The sequence below is a fragment of the Odontesthes bonariensis genome, chromosome 1 (assembly GCF_027942865.1).
Source record: "Odontesthes bonariensis isolate fOdoBon6 chromosome 1, fOdoBon6.hap1, whole genome shotgun sequence".
NCBI classification, from domain to species: Eukaryota; Metazoa; Chordata; class Actinopteri; order Atheriniformes; family Atherinopsidae; genus Odontesthes; species Odontesthes bonariensis.
Genome location: NC_134506.1, coordinates 366,379 through 384,884, shown reverse-complemented (window position 1 = coordinate 384,884; position 18,506 = coordinate 366,379). Strand labels below are relative to the sequence as shown.

General features: G+C 42.4%; 1 protein-coding gene across 4 annotated transcripts in view; it reads left to right on the top strand.

Moving 5' to 3' along the window:
- Window positions 1–18,506, top strand: part of il16 (interleukin 16) — a 122,489-nt gene that overhangs the window by 101,742 nt on the left and 2,241 nt on the right. For 3 of the 4 annotated variants that reach the window (XM_075447460.1, XM_075448196.1, XM_075448921.1), the window contains exons 9-16: window positions 3,728–3,784; window positions 4,629–4,722; window positions 6,736–7,880; window positions 9,802–9,950; window positions 10,123–10,288; window positions 14,087–14,188; window positions 18,010–18,238; window positions 18,339–18,485. In XM_075447460.1, the coding sequence (XP_075303575.1) occupies window positions 3,728–3,784; window positions 4,629–4,722; window positions 6,736–7,880; window positions 9,802–9,950; window positions 10,123–10,288; window positions 14,087–14,188; window positions 18,010–18,238; window positions 18,339–18,485 (2,089 nt within the window). The remainder of the gene's footprint in view (window positions 1–3,727; window positions 3,785–4,628; window positions 4,723–6,735; window positions 7,881–9,801; window positions 9,951–10,122; window positions 10,289–14,086; window positions 14,189–18,009; window positions 18,239–18,338; window positions 18,486–18,506) is intronic. The other variant, XM_075487474.1, reaches the window with a different exon arrangement.

Here is an 18,506-nt window from a genome sequence, read left to right as displayed (position 1 = left end):
TGTCTGGGATTATTGTGTTGAACGCTGAGCTGTAATCCACAAAGAGCATCCTCACATAGCTCTTTTTGTTCTCCAGGTGACTCAGTGTGAGGGCGATGGCGTCCTCTGTGGACCGCTTTGCCCTGTAAGCCAACGGGTGTGGGTCGAAGGAGGGAGGGAGGCAGTCACTGATGTTCTGGGAGACTGATCATTCCAGGCACTTCATGATTACAGACGTGAGGGCAATGGGTCTGAACTTGATTTATTGTCAAGAAAAACAAAAAGCGCTAGGAGCGCTAAGGACAATGAAAAAACAAAACTTGACTATGACTATGAAAAAAGGACAAACTTGACTTGACTAGATTTCTGGCGACGTGGGACCAGCAGCCGGAGACGGTCTGGGGGGGGGCGGCCAGACATCCGGCGATGACAGAGCCCCCCTCTCAAGGGATGGATCCCAGACATCCCAAAACCTGGGTGGGAGGGAGGGGCTCGGGGCTGTGGTTCTCTGGGCTGTGGTTCTCTGGGCTGTGGTTCTCTGGGCTGTGGTTCTTGGGGTGGTTCTAAAGATACTTCTAAAGCTGCTGTACTTGATGATACATCACTGATAATAGTGGGAATCTTCTCTCTGATAGAAACTATTTTACTGGTGAAGAAGCTCATGAAATCAATTTTATTCAATTCCTCTTTATTGTCCCATGAAGGGAAATTAGTGTTGCAGCAGGAGAACACAAAAGACAAGGTACACAATGATAGTATTGGCAATATGAATAAAACCTAATTAAAAGTCTAAAGTCAATAATAAAAGTCATGATAAAAAAAACATGATATAAGAAGGACCATACACATATACAAAATCACTAGCAAATGTTCAGTCCAGAGCTTCTACCAAAAATGGGAACTACTACCAAGAATTACAAAAAGTGCAAATGTAAATTGTGCAAATAAGCAATAGCAGTGCAAAGGAATATGAGCAATCCAGGGGCTTCTTGCCATTAAGTAGATAAATTGCCATGGGAATGAATGAAACCTGAAGCATTTTAGTCCCCTTTATAAGAGCCCTAAAACGACGACCTGAGGGCAAAAGCTCTTAGAAGTGGATGATTAGGACAATCCAGAATAGCATTAGCCTTCCTCAGGACCTGTCTGTTATAAATGGACATAATACCGGCCTGCTGATTTTTCCAACAGTTTTAACAAGACGAACAAGACGATTCTTATCCGACAAGTTCAGGTTTCCAAACCATGCAACAATACAAAAGGTTAAAACGGATTCAATAAAACTTCTGTAAAAGAGAGTCATCATCTCAGAGGAAACATGGAAGGTTCTCATTTTCCTTAAAAAGAACAATCTTTGCTTAACCTTTTTGGAGGTAACATCGACATGGGATTCAAAACGCAGTTTATTATCAAGGATCACACCAAGATATTTATATCTCTCCACCAACATCTGCACATTTGATCATTTAATCATCACTGCTGAGAGTTAAAGGAATACCTGGCTCAGCAGAGCTCGGACTCTTAGTCAGACTGGCTACAGCGCTGAAGAGAAACCTGGGATTGTTCTTATTCTCTTCTATCAATGATGAATAATAAGCAGTTCTAGCTTTACGAAGGGCTTTCTTATACATTGTTAAACTATCTTTCCAGACTAACTGAGACTCTTCTAAATTAGAGGAACGCCACTGTCTCTCCAGCTTTCTTGCAGTCTGCTTTAAAGCACGCAGCTGTGAGTTATACCAAGGAGCCAACCTCTTCTGACTGATTACCTTCCTTTTCAGAGGGGCAACATTGTCCAGTGCTGTACGCATTGAAACTATAGTGCTGTCAACAAGAGAGTCAAGTGTTGCTGGAGTAAAGTTTAGGTAGTCGTCCTCTGTCATATCTGCACATGGCAGTGAAGAAAAGGATGATGGAATTAATTCTTTAAATCTGGTTACAGCATCCTCTGATAGACACCTTCTATACGTAAATTTCTTCTCAGAAACTGTATAGTCAAGTAATGTAAACTCAAAGGTTATCAGAAAATGGTCAGATAAGACAGGGTTATGAGGGAACACTGTTAACTGTTAACTCTCAATGCCATAAGTCAGCACAAGATCAAGGGTGTGATTAAGGCAGTGAGTCGGTCTGTGAACACTCTGAGAAAATCCAATAGAGTCTAATATAGAATTAAAGTTCATATTCAGGCTGTCATTTTCAACATCTACATGAATATTAAAGTCACCCACTACAATGACTTTATCTGTACTCAGCACTAACTGGGATAAAAACTCTGAGAATTCAGACAGAAACTCAGAATAAGGGCCAGGTGGACGATACACAACAACAAACACAAGAGGTTTCTGGGATTTCCACTTTGCGAGGGAAAAACTGAGAATAAGAGATTCAAAAGTGACCAATGGCAGCTAGGATAGGCTGATCCTAAATTAAATTAAGCATGTATAGAAAATGGATGGATGGCTGGATGTATTGATTGCACACATATGCCACAATCAAATACTTTAAAGGGATAGTTCGCCTCTTTTGACATGAAGCTGTATGACATCCCATATTAGCAATATCATTTATGAACATCTTTGCGTCTTGCTTCTCAAAAAAATATGCGTTCAAAAGAGTAATACATTTGCATCACAAAATCGTTCTCGATGAAAAAGTCAGACCTCATTTCGCTTGGCGCTATTTGTGCCTCCCTTGATATCAATGCGTCCAGCCACCTAGCGATAGCCGCACCTGTTACGGTGTTTGCTGCTCGGAAGCAGGGGACTGCTCGGTCTGCTCTTTGGTCTGCACAGTTTTACATTGGACGCATTGATATCGAAGGAGGCAAAAATAGTGCCAAGCGAAGTGAGGTCTGACTTTTTCATCGAGAACGATTTTGTGATGTAAATGTATTACTCTTTTGAACGCATATTTTTTTGAGAAGCAAAACGCTTTATTTTTCAAGCCCCAGCCAGCTAGCCGGACTACCTTCGTGGACGCCAAAACTCAGCTGGAACTCTGCTCACAGGACGCACCGGGGGGTAAGTCAATGTTCATAAATTATATTGCTAATATGGGATGTCATACAGCTTCATGTCAAAAGAGGCGAACTATCCCTTTAAAATCTGTAAATCAGGAAAAAAAAAAACTGCATTACAGAACATGTTTTTTCTTTTAGACTTTTTTGTTGTCTTTTGTGGTTGGTATGTGTTTGTTCATCACATTTGTTAGAATGCAATAGCAAAAACATTATGTAAAACCATCAGGGGGTCATTCAGACACAACAACACTTTCAGATACTGTTCAATTATGGTCTCAATGTGACTACATCCTCAGAAAACTACCACTCAGTTTTGTCTGTTTATGTATAATTAATCTTCTCCACATGCAGATTGCCATATGAGCTAAGCCACAAACAAACTTAACCTTGGGTAATAGAGTGTAAGAATATCAATTGAATACATTTATATAAAGGTACAGTAGGCAGTTGTGTATAAGAGCCAGCTTTAGCTAACCTAGAAGGACCTTTTTACCTATACTTAAGTCTGGTGCCCGCATAAGGAAGTGTGTGTGTGAGAAAGAAGAAGCTGCTAACTTTATTTGCATCGCAGTATTTTTAACTTCCACTGAGTTCCTTTTACACATGTTAGAAAAGATGGCAGAGTTGGTGCACTGTCCCTCTTACTGCATTGATGCTGTTTGTAATAATCATACTTATTTTGAAAAGAGCAGCATGTAACAGTCTTCACTTCTCCCATACCTGCAGCTCTTCAGCAACATATACAAAGCCATGTTAAAGATCAAAAGGATACTCTTAAAAAATGTATGTGAAGGCACATCACTTCCACTGTTTTGATACCGATGGCATGCTTTGAGCTTTGGCTTCTTTTTGATCTTGTAGCACAGTTACAGGCATTATTGATGAAATAACTATATTAGAAAAAAAAGTGTTTGATTATGACACTTTTATTTATGTATTCGTGGTACTATTTTAATATTAAAGATAATGGATTGATTTAAAAACTCACTGCATCCCTTAAGATAACTTATTAATATTTGCAACTGCAACTGGTTTGTAAAGAGCTACCAATAATTTAGGCTCATGTATGGCTCTTAACATATCTTTTGATCATTAGTAAATTGTATGTTATTATTAATAAAGGCTTCTGTTACAGTTTATGCTTTCTTCATAGAAAGTAAGATGGAACCAAATTAAATTGATAGCTGCATGTAATATATATATATCAATAGTTTTTTCACTCCTCTACTTTGTGTTTTGCCCCTGTATGTCCATACATTGCCCAAAGCTATATGAGCACAACCATTCATATGCTGCGTAATAAATGAAGAAATGATTCTGGCTTCAAGCAGTATATGTGTGCATGTACAGTAGCATGAGATGATTTTTAAAGTGGCTGGTGATACTTCCTGTGCTTCATATGCATATTTTGCTTCTATCATACCTTTGTGAACCTGTGTATTTACATGTTTGCATTTTGTGTGGCAATGTAATCAACAAGTCTTGCTGGCTGTTACTGCTGTGACTCAAAATTAATTAGCACTCCTGCAGATGAATATCTGAAAAGAAGCAATGTACACGATTGCACTTCTCTGTGGTAGCTGCAAGAGAGTTTTTTGTGATACAACACTTCCTGTTTGTGTGGCAGGAAGGAGAACGAATAAGAGAACAGTCAGAGGGGAGAAAAGACGATTTCACACATCGAGGCGCTGCAGTGTGGACCAACAACCAACGGCACACAGGTAGGAGACCAGGGCTCTGACATTTCATTTCAGCATCAGCAAGAAACTTTTCCAACAATGTGATGGCAAACTGAATCTTCTGCTGTGGTTCTTAACGTGTCAGTGGAAAGTAAATTTCCTGTCTGAAGCAGGATTTTTAGATACAACATCCAGTGTTCAGCAAACTTTGCATATTTGATCAAATTCACGACCTGAACACAAAATCATTAAAATATTCTTTGGGTGTTGCAAAATAACTCTACTGTCCCCTAAGACTATTCAAGAACTCAGCCCCCAAGTTCACTGATCTGGATGAGATTTGGTACATGTATAACCTCTCAAGACCTACAAAACAGCCTTTTGAAGTCTACTGCTAAATCAAACAGGAAGTTGGCCATTTTATATTTGCACTTTGGTCTTTTTTTAGGCCTCACATTTTAACAGACTTCTCCCTGGACCTTGTCATTAAAACTTATTGAAAACTTTATCTTTTGTCAAAAAGTGTGACCACAGAAAGTTGTTTGATCTTTGACTTATTACTCTGACAATATGAAGCTATGACTTTTCACTTTTCACTTTTCACTTTTCACTTCTGACTTTTACAGGGTGTGTTCGAAGGGACATGGCGAATTTCCATATCATGTAATGACAACTAAAGTTGTCATAAATCACTCATCACCAAACTTAACAAATGGAATCATTGTAGTGCCCTGAACCTAATCCCACTGACAACAGGAAGAGCAATTTTTTAACTTTTATTCTCTGCTTCTGAATGATTTATTCCTTACACTTAAAACTTTGTCAGAAAATGCATAAACCTTTTATGATGCTACTTTATTAAGACTGCATATGTTCACCAAGCGTATTCTTGTTGAATTTTGATGCTTCACCATTAAACAGGAAGTCCTTGTTGCTGATACATACAACATCCAACCCTCACCAAACTTTTACAACAATATATCATTCTTTCATTGCTCGCTCTCTGGAAACAGCGGTGCCATGTTTTAACACTTTAATGCACTATCCAAAGGGACTCAATTCAGTCTTGGTCACAACATAGTTTAACAATGGGAATGTCCCTCTTTCTACACTTATTATTCCAATCATTTCCTGTTAAATGTCAGTCTTTTGCCATGAAACAGGAAGTTGTTTTTATTCACTACTTCATTGTCCTATACTGTTAATACTTTTCATTATTAATAACCTTCCCAATGTGGACACATTTGCATGCCAATACTTAGAGTCATAGCGCCGTCTGATCGCTGCTCGGAGAAAGTGATTTCTACTTCCTTTGAGCAATGTGGTGGCTGCGGCCCTCCGTTACAACACAGGCCAGAGCACCACCAAGGTTTGAGGGCTGTTCATTACTGCTTGCAGCTTTAATTTTCATATCAGTTTTTTAAATTGTTATCAGATAAAAAAAGGGCTTTGAGAAAATATAGTTGATTTTAGTAGGAAATTAAATGCAGCACTGAGATTGTCATTTCCAATATCAATATGAATATTGAAATCTCCTTCTGTCATAATGTTACCAAGTATTGGAGGACAAAGCAACTTTAAGTAGATTTACGGTAACTTGAAATTTTGGACAGACATTTCTTATTCCTGACAACAGTGATAGTTGTTAATGTTTCTGGCAAACTTTAGTACCGACATGAAGTTCAGCTTGATCCACTTTGTAACTGACAAGCTTTGCTCATCTCTTAACTTCAGCCTTGAAAAGGAGCTAAAGTTTCCAATTATTTAGAAATTTATTTTAGGAATGTTTGTTAAAGAAATTAATTTCATCTTTGATATAATGAAACTCCTGGACTTCTTCAACTTTAATACAAGTAGAGGCAAATATGGTGGCATTTTAGGAACTGGAATAAGAATAATATTTTATCAAACCCAAAATGGGAAATTACTTTGAATTTATGCATTTAGTTAATTAAATTATTTGGTTCATAGTGATTCTAGGTAATATCTATGATTATGTGACATGAAAATGTTTGAATTGTGTAATCACTTTTCTCTTCTGCATTGTTTGAACAGGTGATTCCTCAACTGTACTCTGCTCAAAATCAAAGAAAGGAGCTTTGAGAAAACAGGCTCGTATTGTTCAACTTTCTGAAGACCAGTTTCAAGATCCTTGGATTTGCCATCCAAGCAGTTCGCCCGAAGTGCTGCCTGAGATCCACCACCATAATCACCACGCTACAGACAGCACACAGCCTCTCAACATCCACAGTAACCCTGCCACAATGAGTGATGAAGACAACATTATGAAGCTTGGTGCCACAGCCACAGATCCTCCATGCATCATTACTACTGAAAACACAGCTCAAAATCCTTCGGGATCAAAGAGGGCCCCCCCAGTGGCACCCAAGCCTGCTTGGTTTCGACAGAGTCTAAGAAAAATACAAGATGATCATGACCAGAAGAAGCTACCTAAATCAGAGCAAAAGATTTCTGCAGGCTTCAGCAGGAGCTTCGGAGGCAGATCTGCCTCAGCTGCAGCCAACATGTCAATCAAACAAAAGATTCACTCTTTTGAGACTTTTTCTTGTCCAGAGTCTCAAGAGACAGGCAGCAACAAGAGGTCTACTGCATCTCCCACCTCCCATTCTGTGATGGAAAAGGATTCCAGCAGCCTGTGTCCCTCCTATCCAGACTCAAATGGAGATCATAAGGAGAGCAAACATGAATTGCCCAAAGAGTTGCACGTAGACCAGTCGACAACACAGGGAAACAACAAAGCTGTGTTTGCTGTGCCCACTGATATTACTTCAGCAACTTTTGAAAGTTGTCATCAAACAGTTGACAAGTCCTCTGAAAATGAACTTCCTTCCAGTCAGTCTTCTCCTGATCTCCCATCTTCTAACACCATCCACGCAGCTCTTGACTCCGTGATAAATGATTCTAATATGGCTCAAGTCCATGATGAGAGGCAAGTCTTACTATCCCAACAGAAATCTGAGCTGGAAAAGGTGGATATCAGCAGTTCCACAAAGTCCACCTTACTTTCTATAACATCAATGAGGCCCAGACAAAACGAGGCAGAGAATAGTTCAGACGACAGAGGACAGAGCACTGGAAAGCAACAAATAACAGATCCAATTGTTGCTCCACCAATGGAGAGTCAGTTCCTGAGAACCCAGGAAGGAGACTTTGGGAAAATCATTGCCTTCAGTAACCAGGTAATCCATCACGCTATAAGAAACCAGGGTAAAATACTCTATTTGATGTGACAAAATCTAGATGTCTACAAACTTCCAGGTGTGTCCTCACATCTGTGTGAATACAAAGAAGGAGCACCCTGTCTGCTTTTGTTTACACTTTAAACAGTATGTATGTTGAATTACTCTTTATTTTACTTTTGGTTGCTTAGATTTTTTTACGTGTTAAATAGACTGGACTTTTTAATCCTTATAGGTGCTACAAAGTTCTTGACAATGTGCTGATCTATTCCAAGTAACTGTATTTTATTTATACATCAAACAGTTGGAGTTCAGTATTCATTATTGCATTTAGGCAATTTCAACTTTGTACACTATGTATAAACACGGTGCTAAGTAACCATGAACATTGTTTAAACTTTATTTACTGTTCCAATTAGACTTTTATTTCCATTACGTTCTGTCTGTCTGTTCGTTCACTTTGTAGTTCACAAAGTGATGAGTCAGCCATTTTGTTGTGCTGTTTGAAATTTCAACTGAAACTTTTCATTCACTAAATAATGCTACTCAAACCCATCACCCTGCAGCCAGGAGCTCACGGAGAATGCTAATGCTAGCTACCGCTAGCTGGTGTCAACCCCTGCAGCTCGTTACCATTATCATTAATCATAAATTATACTCCTCAGACTTCTTAGCCATAAAGTGGTTAGTCTCTGTTTCAGCCTCAGATACACAACTTGAGAAATTATTAGTAATATATGTACAGGAAGCACATTCAACACTTTGATTGTTCAGCCTTGTGAATGTCATTTCTACACTTTGCACACAGTTGTATTTATGACCACTGTTGTATTCATCCATCCATCCATCCATCCATCCATCCATCCATCCATCCATTTTCTATACCCGCTTAATCCAACTGTAGGGTCGCAGGGGGCTGGAGCCCATCCCAGCTGTCATTGGGCAAGAGGCGGGGTACAACCTGGACAGGTTCCCAGTCCATCACAGGGCCTGTTGTATTCAGTTTAGTTTTATTTATTCAATTCAGTGCAGTTCTATTTATATAGCGCCAAATCACAACAAAAGACATCTCAAGGCACTTTAAAAATACAACCAAATTCAAGCCAATTACAATCCAGTAATAATTGTACTACAATCATAATCCAATCTATTCTACTCTAGTCTTAATATAGCCTTCTCACTTAAAGTTGCTGTGTGCTTTAGATTAATCCTTCCTTCTTTCTTCACATATGAAATAGGGACTACACCAAAACTCTAGAAGGCATACAGTTCAGGTTGTGTCTTGGCAGAGACTTCCAAGAAAATCATAAAGTTCTTCACAAAAACACAGCTAGTTTGAAGCTGGCCTTAAAGGTATGCCTGGTGGCATCTGTTTGCATTTAATCTTCACCACACATCCACCCCAGCATAAAGACTCAAGCTTGTTCAGAAAGGGAAAGGTGAGCTGCTGCCAAATGCTGCGCAAGGCAATTCATCTTAAGAATACAACTTTACTAACCAAGTGTTTCACAGAGTTTTATGTGACACTGTGTTCAATCCATGGGGCCCGAATTAATGTACAAGGAAGAGGGAATAATTATTTGACCTGATCTATATGTTGTTATAGTCCACATACTCATGCAATTTCATTGGTTATGTCTTGTTTGCACAGAGATTTAAGCCTATTAAAGTCCAGTATAACAGATTAAGAAAAAAACTGTGCAAGTACATTCAAAGCAACATCTCTCAACAAATAAATACATCATTACACACATGGAGTGGGTTACAGGGCATGTTTGAGGGGGGTTACATTTGTATGTTTTTTGTTTGTTTGTTTTGTTGAAATTCCGCTTTGTCTCCCTTTCAGGTGAAAAACTTTCTTTCAGTCCTTTTGTCAGATGATGCCCATCATTTTAACTGTTGTAATGTGTGTTTTTTCCAGGTTTCACAAGCATTAATGCGCTCACCACCTGTTTCCTGCCACGGCAACACTCACTTCCAAAATATGCAGGACCTTTCAGGTGAAAATGTCAGTAACCTTCAAGAGTCTGAGCTGGACCAGGACAGCACTCACAAAGCCTTCTCTGTCAGGTGACACTTACACAAAGAGATGTCGATGTTTATTATGGAATGTTTTTTTTATTAATATTTAAATCATATTGGTGTTAAATACAGCCCATTCATATAGTGCTGGTATGCACAATGCTTAGAGTTGGGAGACTAACATGAGCCCTTCTCTCCTCTGTGTCCCTGTTAAACGCAGCTTGGCCACACTTAGGGAATGTACCATTGAACGAGGGGAGAGGGAATCTGACAGTGAGGCGGCTCTCACTTACGCTTCTGCTCACTCAGTCATCTCAGTCATTCCTTCACATGAAATACAGAAGATGATCCAGGAAGTTAAAGCTCTAGATGATGAGACACTCAAGGTAAAAGAAAAAATAGAATTTTCCAGTACAACTCAAATTCACCAATTTCATACATTTTCTTGAGAAGTTATTACGTTCCTTACTAAATGGCAAGAGCTATATAGTTATATATGATTAGTTCAAATAGAAAAAAAGAATATAAGAACATGGACTGATTAAGAGAAAAGAAAATTTTATCTAATTAAACAGTCATGGTTTTAGAAGCACTCCATAATGTGCACAAAATTAATTGTATAAATAGTACTCTCACATCCCAGAAGAGTGTTTGCTAAATGAATTCATGTTGAATATTTCTCAGATGAAAATCAAGAAGTTCTTCACATTTGACTAGTTACCATTCACATAAAGCAAAGGTAGTAGAGACCATTTAGAGACAATTTTCCATGTTTTTAATTCATCTCTGGACATGTGTTTTGAAAAAAAAGAAAGCAGCAACAAGGCTCACTGCAAAAAAACTACAGGTGGTGGAGGTGACAAGCAAAGAGTTGAAGATGAGTTTGCTAATAAGTTAACTCTGGAATGCAATACTGTCAGCACGCTGCCAAGCAAGATCAAATCAATTGTCACAGAATTTTGATTTGAAGAGACTAAACAAGAAAATGGATGGATGGCTGGATGTATTGATTGCACACATATGCCACAATCAAATACTTTAAAGGGATAGTTCGCCTCTTTTGACATGAAGCTGTATGACATCCCATATCAGCAATATCATTTATTAAATTTGACTTACCCCCTGCTGCGTCCTGTGAGCTGGGGTTTAAAACATAAAGCGTTTTGCTTCTCAAAACAATATGCGTTCAAAAGAGTTTGCATCACATTTGCATCACAAAATTGTTCTCCAGGAAAAAGTCTGACCTCACAATTGCTTGGCAGTGCACTATTTTCTCTCCCTTGTATCACTGCCTGCTGTGCAGACCGAGCAGTCCCCTGCTTCCGAGCAGCAAACACCGTAACAGATGCGGCATTATGGGTTGTCAAAGTTCACGCGATAATGACGTATTAATGCAAATCTTTTTTAACAGCACTATTTTTTTTGACGCACGGTTATTGCAAGTATGCACGATCTGTGACCTTCGGTCCACCCCGTAGTTTCAGGAAGTGATGCAGAAATAACTTTTGGCTTGCGAGCTGGCAAACTTTAGCGTTCTTGTTGGAGGAAATGGAGGCATAAAAGGGTCTCTTAAATGGGAAGTTTAGCTTTAAAGTCCTGCCAGATGGTTCATTTAACAAGAATAAAGTCATTTGTATTTACTGTCGATGTGAACTGATTTACCACCGTAGTACGTCAAGTCTCAAATACCACCTGCTGGCCAAGCACACAAACAGTTTAGGTCACTGAACTGAATTACAGCAGTCCAATCCTGACGTAACAAATGCATGAATTAGTTTTTCTGCATCACTCTGAGACAAGATGTTCCTGATTTTAACAATATTACGAAGATGAAAGAAGGCAGTCCTAGAAACCTGTTTTATATGCGAGTCAAATGATAAATTCTGGTCAAAAATAACTCCAAGGTTCCTCACTGTAGAACTAGAAGCCAAGGAAATACCATCTAGAGTAACTATATAGCTAGACAATTTCTCCCTGAAACGCTCAGGTCCAAAGATAACGACTTCAGTTTTGTCTGAATTTAGAAGCAGACAGTTCTGAGTCATCCAGGTCTTTATGTCTTTAAGACAAGCTTGTAGTCTGACCAACCTATTGGGTTAATCTGGTTTTATAGATAAGTACAGCTGAGTATCATCAGCATAGCAATGGAAATTTATGCCATGCTGTCTAATAATGTTACCTAATGGAAGCATGTATAAAGTAAAAAGAATCGGTCCAAGCACAGAACCCTGAGGAACTCCATGACTTACTCTGGTGTGTGAGGAAGATTCTTCATTTACAAGAACAAACTGAAATCTATCAGATAAATATGACTTAAACCAGCCTAATGCAGTTCCTTTAATCCCAATAACATGTTCAAGTCTGTGTAATAAGATACTGTGATCGACCGTATCAAATGCAGCACTGAGATCCAACAGGACAAGCACAGACTCCGCCTGTTTTGGTGTCCATCTCTGTCTTTGAGTTATATTTCCAGGAGGCGTGTTTTCATGGTGTACACACAATGAGGACAACGTAAGGACTCAAGCTGAAGTGTATTGCCTGATTAAGGCAGTTGTGTTTGGGGTTATATTGGTCCTTGGTTATATAAGCCATGTGCAATGCTTTGGAGTTAGCGACCGGGGGTGCGGGTCAGTTTGGGTCGTAATGCTACTTCAAACTGTAATGCCTAACGGTGTGTTCAGACCGGATGCACCGCACCGCGTTACGCTAGTCGTCCATTGTTCCGTCAACGCAAGCCGTATCAAACGCATTCAGTTCATTTTCAATGAAATCCGGCCGATCGTTGTCGCCGTGCTCGCAAAGCATGCTGGGATTCCGGCACGGCGAGCAGGGACCTGCGGCACGTCAAAAAGTTGGGCTCGCTCGAAGTTTATGCAAATTTGCCACGGCAGCCATAGTGCGTTACCCAATGACAGTAGATCATGTGATCTCCTGTGTCGCATCAGCAGCAGCAGCACAGCAGCTCTCCTCGCTCGCAGATCCAGATCCATGGTGCAATATGAAATAATGTTCCATTGCTGACGATTTATACACATTAATTTCCCTCCAAAACTCACATTTTTAGAGGGAGAAACTTCGGTTGGTTAAAATCACAAGTTATTTACTTTCCCCCGGAGCCATTCTACCGTATGTTCTATCTACAACTTCGTATACACGCCCCTCTGTACACGCCCACTGTACAGGCAACACGGCGACACTAGGCATCCAATCCGGCGAGTTAAGTTGACGTGACAGAACAATGGACGACTACCCTTACTCGCGTGAGTTTTGCCGCGGGTGTAGTTGAATTTACTCGCCTTATTCGCGCGAGTAAACAACGAGCAAATCTTCGCTCAAGGGGCTATCCATTTCATTCTCTCATCAATGAGACCATGGCGTCCCTGTACCTGCTGTGGCAGTCCGAGATTCGTTGGAAACGCACACGCCGTCGTGTCTGGTCAGTGACATCATCCGGTGGTGCATTCAGCTCTGAGAATTTCACCGCCTTCTCCAGGAGTTGCGTCTGGATGACGGCCGCTTCCAGCGGTATTTCAGGCTCACCAGGCCCCAGTTTGATGACCTGCTCGGGAGGATCGGTGCCGTGATCTCTCGGCAGGACACCTACAGGCGCTCCATTTCAGCTGCGGAGCGCCTGTCCATCTGTCTCCACGTCACTGTCCTATCAACACTGATAGGCTGTCGTGACGCGAATATTTCGCCAAAGTTGGATTTTCTGAACTCGCGCGAATTCGCGTCTTGTCATTCGTGCGGCAGCATTCGCCTGATGAACCGAATTAAATCAGACCTCCAGAAAATGACTGCTAGCTTTTTTTGCTGTCCTCATCATTATGCTGTACCCTTCAACGCTGCTTATGTTTCAACCTGTTTGAGGGTTCTTTAACATCAAACCCCAGCAGTATGGCTGAAATGAAGGCCTTCATGTTTGCAGCAGTAACCATGTTTGCAGAAAGGGCTAATAAAACATGAGCAACTTCTTTGCAATGCTACTGTAAACAAGATCAATATATTTGTGTTTTGGACTCTTTGGTCCACAGACTTCAATCAATTTTTTTGAAGGATTTTACTTGAAAGTATAATCCAGAAATCTCCCATCATGGAAACAAGTTAGTAAGAAATGTAATCTGAGTAATGACATAATGATTAAGTTAACTGTTGTAGTAACTGTGCTTCACTCTCCTCAGCAACTTCTGGACATCCATGTTGTCATTTTGCATAAAGAGGAGGGAGCTGGGCTGGGCTTCAGCATCGCTGGAGGGTGTGACCTTGAAAGCAAAGCTCCAACAGTAAGCTGCAGCTAGTGCACATTGATCAGATCATGGAATTGAATAGATTTAGACTCTAGACTGGACCAACATGTGACTGAAGCTAGTTTTTTGGTAATCAAAATTACGAAGTCACTCTGGCAATAGCTTTCTGTGTTGATTAATGATATTTCAGTTTCCACCATGTAAAAATGATTTACAAATCACATAAACCGACATTTCATTCACAACAGAACACAGAAAACATATCAAATGTTTTAAAGTGACACATTTTACTATTTCATGAAAAATATTTGCTCATCTTGAATCTGTAGCATCCCCTCTGCTTTTAACAACATCTGTAAACATCTGGGACTGAGGAGAGCAGCTGCCGGACCTTTGGCAGAGGAATGTTGTCCCATTCCTGTCTGATAGAGGAGTCCTGGCTCTTCTTTATTGTATTTGAACTGTTTTCAGGTGGTGAAAGGTCTGGACTGCAGCAGGTCACAGCAGGCCTCAGAGCCGCCCGCCTGAGAGCCGCCTCAGAGCCGCCTCAGAGCCGCCTCAGAGCCGCCTCAGAGCCGCCTCAGAGCCGCCCGCCTGAGAGCCGCCTGAGAGCCGCCTGAGAGCCGCCTGAGAGCCGCCTCAGAGCCGCCTCAGAGCTGCCTGAGAGCTTTTTACATTACATTACATTACACTTAGCTGACGCTTTTTATCCAAAGCGACTTACAGCTATTTACAGTGCACAGTGAAAATGAGTACACCCCTGTTGAAAAGTAACATTTTGAACAATATTTTAATACACACACAAGTTATTCCCAAAACGTGCATAGAGTAAGTTTAATACAACATCTGTTCAGCTTACAACAGAAAAGAAAGGTCAATAATATAACTTAAATGACATATTTGTCCATTTTTGTGAAATTATGCTGGTGCAAAAGTGAGTACACCCCTATGTTAAACTCCCTGAGAATGGGCCGTGTTGGCCCGAAATGTCATGAAATGAAAAGGCATTAAAAGGGAGGTCATCGTTGTGCGTTTCATCCTTGCCTTACATTGAAATTTTACATTTTGAGTCTGCACCAGGCTAAAAGAGACGTGTGTGAGATTTGACTGAAATCCTATGGAGAGTATCATGATCTGCTTCAGTAGTCACAGTACATGTTGACAAGCATGTTTCTTTTGGTGAAATTCAGCTTCCTACTGTTGATGGCATCCATACAGCCCCAAACCATGTCACTCCCACTACTATGCTTGACTTTAAGCATGGGGCACTTTTCTTTGTACAAATCACTTTTTACCACCACACAGGCTTGACACCATCGAAAGCAAATTTGTTTATCATTGTCTCATCAGAGACAAACAAACTAAGGATATGGATTGCTGGAACCATGTCCTGTGATCTGATGACACCAAGATGAACAAATTTGCTTTCGATGGTGTCAAGCCTGTGTGGTGGTAAAAAGTGATTTGTACAAAGAAAAGTGCCCCATGCTTAAAGTCAAGCATAGTAGTGGGAGTGACATGGTTTGGGGCTGTATGGATGCCATCAACAGTAGGAAGCTGAATTTCACCAAAAGAAACATGCTTGTCAACATGTACTGTGACTACTGAAGCAGATCATGATACTCTCCATAGGATTTCAGTCAAATCTCACACACGTCTCTTTTAGCCTGGTGCAGACTCAAAATGTAAAATTTCAATGTAAGGCAAGGATGAAACGCACAACGATGACCTCCCTTTTAATCCCTTTTCATTTCATGACATTTCGGGCCAACACGGCCCATTCTCAGGGAGTTTAACATAGGGGTGTACTCACTTTTGCACCAGCATAATTTCACAAAAATGGACAAATATGTCATTTAAGTTATATTATTGACCTTTCTTTTCTGTTGTAAGCTGAACAGATGTTGTATTAAACTTACTCTATGCACGTTTTGGGAATAACTTGTGTGTGTATTAAAATAATGTTCAAAATGTTACTTTTCAACAGGGGTGTACTCATTTTCACTGTAGATACAGGGTATTGGTTACAGCCCCTGGAGCAATGTGGGGTTAGGTGCCTTGCTCAAGGGCATTTCAGCCATGGATAGAGGTGTAGGGAGAGGTAATGGCGGGATTTGAACTTGCAACCCTCTGATCTTAAGTCCACCTCCCTAACCACTAGGCCACGGCTGCCCCAGAGAGCTGCCTCAGAGCTGCCTCAGAGCCGCCCGCCTCAGAGCCGCCTCAGAGCCGCCTGAGAGTTGCCTCAGAGCTGCCTCAGAGCTGCCTCAGAGCTGCCTCAGAGCTGCCTCAGAGCCGCCTGAGAGCTGCCTCAGAGCCGCCTCAGAGCCGCCTCAGAGCTGCCTCAGAGCTGCCTCAGAGCTGCCTCAGAGCCACCTCAGAGCCGCCTCAGAGCCGCCTGAGAGTTGCCTCAGAGCCGCCTGAGAGCCGCCTCAGAGCTGCCTCAGAGCCGCCTCAGAGCTGTCTCAGAGCTGCCCCAGAGCTGCCTCAGAGCCGCCTCAGAGCCGCCTCAGAGCCGCCTCAGAGCTGCCTCAGAGCTGCCTCAGAGCCGCCTCAGAGCCGCCTGAGAACCGCCTCAGAGCCGCCTCAGAGCCGCCTCAGAGCCGCCTCAGAGCCGCCTGAGAGCCGCCTCAGAGCCGCCTCAGAGCTGCCTGAGAGCTGCCTCAGAGCCGCCTCAGAGCTGCCTCAGAGCTGCCTAAGAGCCGCCTCAGAGCTGCCTAAGAGCCGCCTCAGAGCTGCCTCAGAGCTGCCTCAGAGCCGCCTCAGAGCCGCCTCAGAGCTGCCTCAGAGCCGCCTCAGAGCCGCCTCAGAGCCGCCTCAGAGCTGTCTCAGAGCTGCCCCAGAGCTGCCTCAGAGCCGCCTCAGAGCCGCCTCAGAGCCACCTGAGAGCCGCCTCAGAGCCGCCTCAGAGCCGCCTGAGAGCCGCCTCAGAGCCGCCTGAGAGTTGCCTCAGAGCTGCCTCAGAGCCGCCTCAGAGCCGCCTCAGAGCTGCCTCAGAGCCGCCTGAGAGCCGCCTCAGAGCTGCCTCAGAGCTGCCTCAGAGCCGCCTCAGAGCCGCCTGAGAGCCGCCTCAGAGCCGCCTCAGAGCCGCCTCAGAGCTGCCTGAGAGCCGCCTCAGAGCCGCCTCAGAGCTGCCTGAGAGCTGCCTGAGAGCTGCCTGAGAGCTGCCTCAGAGCTGCCTCAGAGCCGCCTCAGAGCCGCCTCAGAGCCGCCTGAGAGCCGCCTCAGAGCCGCCTGAGAGCCGCCTCAGAGCCGCCTGAGAGCCGCCTCAGAGCCGCCTCAGAGCCGCCTGAGAGCCGCCTCAGAGCCGCCTGAGAGCCGCCTCAGAGCCGCCTGAGAGCCGCCTCAGAGCCGCCTGAGAGCCGCCTCAGAGCCGCCTGAGAGCCGCCTCAGAGCCGCCTGAGAGCCGCCTCAGAGCCGCCTCAGAGCCGCCTCAGAGCCGCCTCAGAGCTGCCTCAGAGCTGCCTGAGGGCCTCAGGGTCACACACATCCAGGACTGACTTTTGACTGTGTCTTGCTCAAAAAGATTTCTCCATATTCTGTGAATATTTTTGATGATATTATTTACTGTATATAATGGAATATTACTCTGGTGGGAAAATATTGAACTATGTTTTTTTTTAAATATAATGGAGCTAATTTATTATTTGGTGGATGATAGTAACCTATTAGTCAACAATACCAAGGAATTCAAAGCCTGTAAGAATGCAAGTGTTGTGCTCTTATATATATTCCTTGACACCCACTCGGAACCCATGCAGTAAACATTTAATTTTTAGCCTTTCCAGTACTACTTTTACTCTGAAATTTGTCTGCAAATAGCATACGATCATATGAACATGTGTTCCACCATCCAGGTCCACAGAGTGTTTCCCAGTGGCCTGGCAGCTCATGAGGGCACCATTCAAAAAGGAGATGAAGTGTTGTCTATAAATGGCCAAACTCTGCGTGGTGCTACACACACGGATGCCACCACTGCTCTGCGTGCTGCTCGCAGTCTAAAGCTGGGGGTGGTTGTTGTCTGCAAGAGAGCTGATGAGCTTAAAGAGAGGGGGGGCTATAGAGCTGAAGAACCCCGCTGTGCAGGTGAGTCTTATGACAGAACCATGCCAGACATACTTATCTAAAACTGATTTTTTTTGTTTCTATATGCTATATATTCAGTACATGCTATATTCAACTTAAGCTGTATGTTGTCCCACAGTGAGGGAGCAACAGGCCGCTGTGAGTGTGGAGCTGGAGAAAGGTGTTGGAGGATTTGGCTTTACTTTGGAGGGAGGAAAAGGTTCAATGCATGGAGACAGACCTTTAATCATCAACAGAATCTTTAAAGGTTTACTTCTAATTCTAATAC